Consider the following 2,808-nt stretch of genomic DNA (forward strand, 5'->3'; position numbering starts at 1 on the left):
GAACACCACTGACTTTTTTTTTTTTTTTTCTCTGTCCAAAGAACAAAATATTTTTTCCCCACTTGGCAAATTCTATTTGACACCACATCACCACCACTCAACATTAAACTCATAAAACAGAGACTTACTCCACTGTCAGACACAGCAGGGGAAAAATATCCAGAGGATAAATGGGAGGCTCTTTATCAGATATAATTGCTTGCTCATAAGGAGAGAATCCAGCTTCCCCTTAGTTATTCTTTCATAAATTAATAATTTGTTAAAATCATAGTCACAAGAATTTTAGCTATTACACAAAATTCAAGTTTAAAAAAAAACAAGAATAAATTAGATACAGCCTTGTAAACAATTGTTCATTTATGTAACATAGTTGGGGGGAAAAAAAGTTCCTCTATATAATAAATCAGACAGTACAAGGCACACATCACACTTAAGAATCCAAAGTGATAAAACCAGCAGATGCCTTCATCTTCTTTGTTCGCTGGTGTAATTGTGCTATAGACACTGTAAAAATATGTAGATTTTTGTTTACATTACAGTCATTTGAAAATATTTCATGACTGTGCTTTTTCTGGTAAAGTATTTGTGCTATCTTACAGTACAGTATGATTTGACGCTCTCGGAATGAATCTTCTCAAATGTTCTCTACAAAGCTGCCGGGGAAAAGGCCAGTTTTTCCATTTCGTTGCAGAGTGCCTTTGAACCAGCCATCCTCACGTTTTTTGTGGACAAAAACAATGTCGCCTTCCTTAAGTTCAAGTTCTGCTTCACTCTGAGGAGGATAGGATACCACAACCCTGTACCTGCGTAATTAGAAAAAAAAACACCTTAGTTTAGTTTTTTTGGTGTTTGTGGTTTTTTTTTTTTTTTTTTTTTTTTTAAACCAATGCTTTTAAAAATATTCCTGTGCATGTTAAAACTTATCAAAACAGGAAACTGCCTAGCACTGTTTTCTGAGTACGTAACAACTTAAAAGTTAAGTATATTTTGAACAGAAAATAACAACAGTAATGTAATGAATTTAAGTCAAAAGTATGCACCTCCTATCAAGTTTTTTGCACCAAGATCTGTGTAACAATACATTAAATGGTTAAACAACAGGAGAAAATTGTAAACGTATTTTTGGATATAAATTTGCAGACTCTTCCAGCCAGCGTGACTAAAAATAATCAAACCATTCACAGCAGTAACTGGGCATAATTTTACAACTGCATGTTTAATATGATGTTATCCCAGGGAAGGCTCTTAAGGAAAAGCACAGGACAAAAAGAAGCAACTAGCAAAATCATTAATTTGTATTGTCATTTTAAATTATTTTTTTGTCTTAGAAGTTTTTCAGGACAGAACACATGCCATCTTATTTGGACACAGTTGCACAATTTGTGTACTACTGTAGTAAAAATAAACTTTTAAAAAAGTATTAACAGTATTCTTAAGCACCCGATAAAAAAAAAAATTTTTTTTCAGTTTTTCATGGTAAGATCACTTTTCAAATATGAGCACATTAAAAAGATGCTACACTCTTCTATCTCTATTTTTAAACACACATAACACCATTCAATCTCTTCTACTATGGTTTGAGTTCACATCAACCTAAAATTTAAGTGTTACAGCTCTGCAGACAATTGTCTCAACTTCTTGATGAGTTTTCTGATAGATATTATAACTCAGTTTCTAGTTACACAACCAACAACATCTGCATGCTGAAATCAAATAGAATCCATGGCTGGCTGACTGTACAATTCAAAAGCTTCTACGTCCAAGAGCCTTAAATGTAGTGCTAGAAGAGCAGTTGGACAAAAATGTAATTTCCAGTTAATCAAAACACTTTGCACTCATGAAGATTACATATTACTTCATGGATTACGAAAATTATTATTTTAATAATCTTAAAATAATGTTAATTTAGTAGATTAAAGTAATAAATTAACAACCTGATGAAAACACAAAACAACAGGATACTTCTAGTAAAGGATGGAATATAAACTATAGCTCAATACGTACACAAGAATACAAGTTAATTCTGTAATATTGAAACGGAGAAAGATACTATATTATAGTAGTACATTCTACTTAAGAACATATAAATCAAAAATGAAGCCTGTCCATATAGTGAAAAGTATTCAGAAAAAGAGTAGCAGCACTGTGTAAAAAGTCTTTTGGGAAATCTGTGTATAACAAATTGTAGGACTTAATCAGTTGTCAAATGTTATTTATTCGTGACTTATAAACTACTACGGTGTTTCAATTATGACAATCCCCAGATTTCAGAGCACTGGAATTACTAGATTCGTGCTTCAACATACAAGTTACGAAGCCAATTACAAGTTTTATCAGCTTCAGAATGCTCCTCGCCCAACCTAGGCAGCATGGCAGATGCCTGCACTAACTTCTTCTGTGGGCAATTTGGATTTTAATGCTGACTTAGCGCATAAGAAGCAAACATTGTTAACAGTCTGTGAGTTTAATTACGACTGTAAACTACTTGAGATAAAACAATAGCCTCTACTCAGGCAGGACAAGATAGTAAAGGATAAAGAACTGCAATGAAACTATGAAGAAATTCTCCTACTGTACTAAATAGGTTGCTTTCAGGCTGAAAATTAACCAGCAGGCTACGTAACACACACATAGCACTAGTTTTAACCAAAAGCAAGCACGTTAAAAAATGGGTTCCAGGAAAGAATACCTACATTCCTTACCTTGCATTCTGCCAAGCACTGCCCTGTAAACACTTGACTTGAGATATGCTTGGTTTCAGTTTCTAATGCTGTCTGGCAGTAACCTCTGTGCTCTCCTCTACTGATA

The 2,808-nt window shown here is 33.5% G+C and overlaps 1 protein-coding gene across 1 annotated transcript in view; it reads right to left on the minus strand.

The window, feature by feature from the left end:
- Window positions 1–634: 634 nt before the first annotated feature.
- The window catches only part of SH3RF1 (SH3 domain containing ring finger 1), an 89,047-nt gene continuing 86,873 nt past the window's right edge, over window positions 635–2,808 (minus strand). Inside the window, exon 11 of the mRNA XM_009635322.2 lies at window positions 635–803. Coding sequence (XP_009633617.1) covers window positions 635–803 — 169 coding nt within the window. The remainder of the gene's footprint in view (window positions 804–2,808) is intronic.

Source organism: Egretta garzetta, unplaced genomic scaffold (assembly GCF_000687185.1).
Source record: "Egretta garzetta isolate BGI_Z169 unplaced genomic scaffold, ASM68718v1 scaffold593, whole genome shotgun sequence".
NCBI classification, from domain to species: domain Eukaryota; kingdom Metazoa; phylum Chordata; class Aves; order Pelecaniformes; family Ardeidae; genus Egretta; species Egretta garzetta.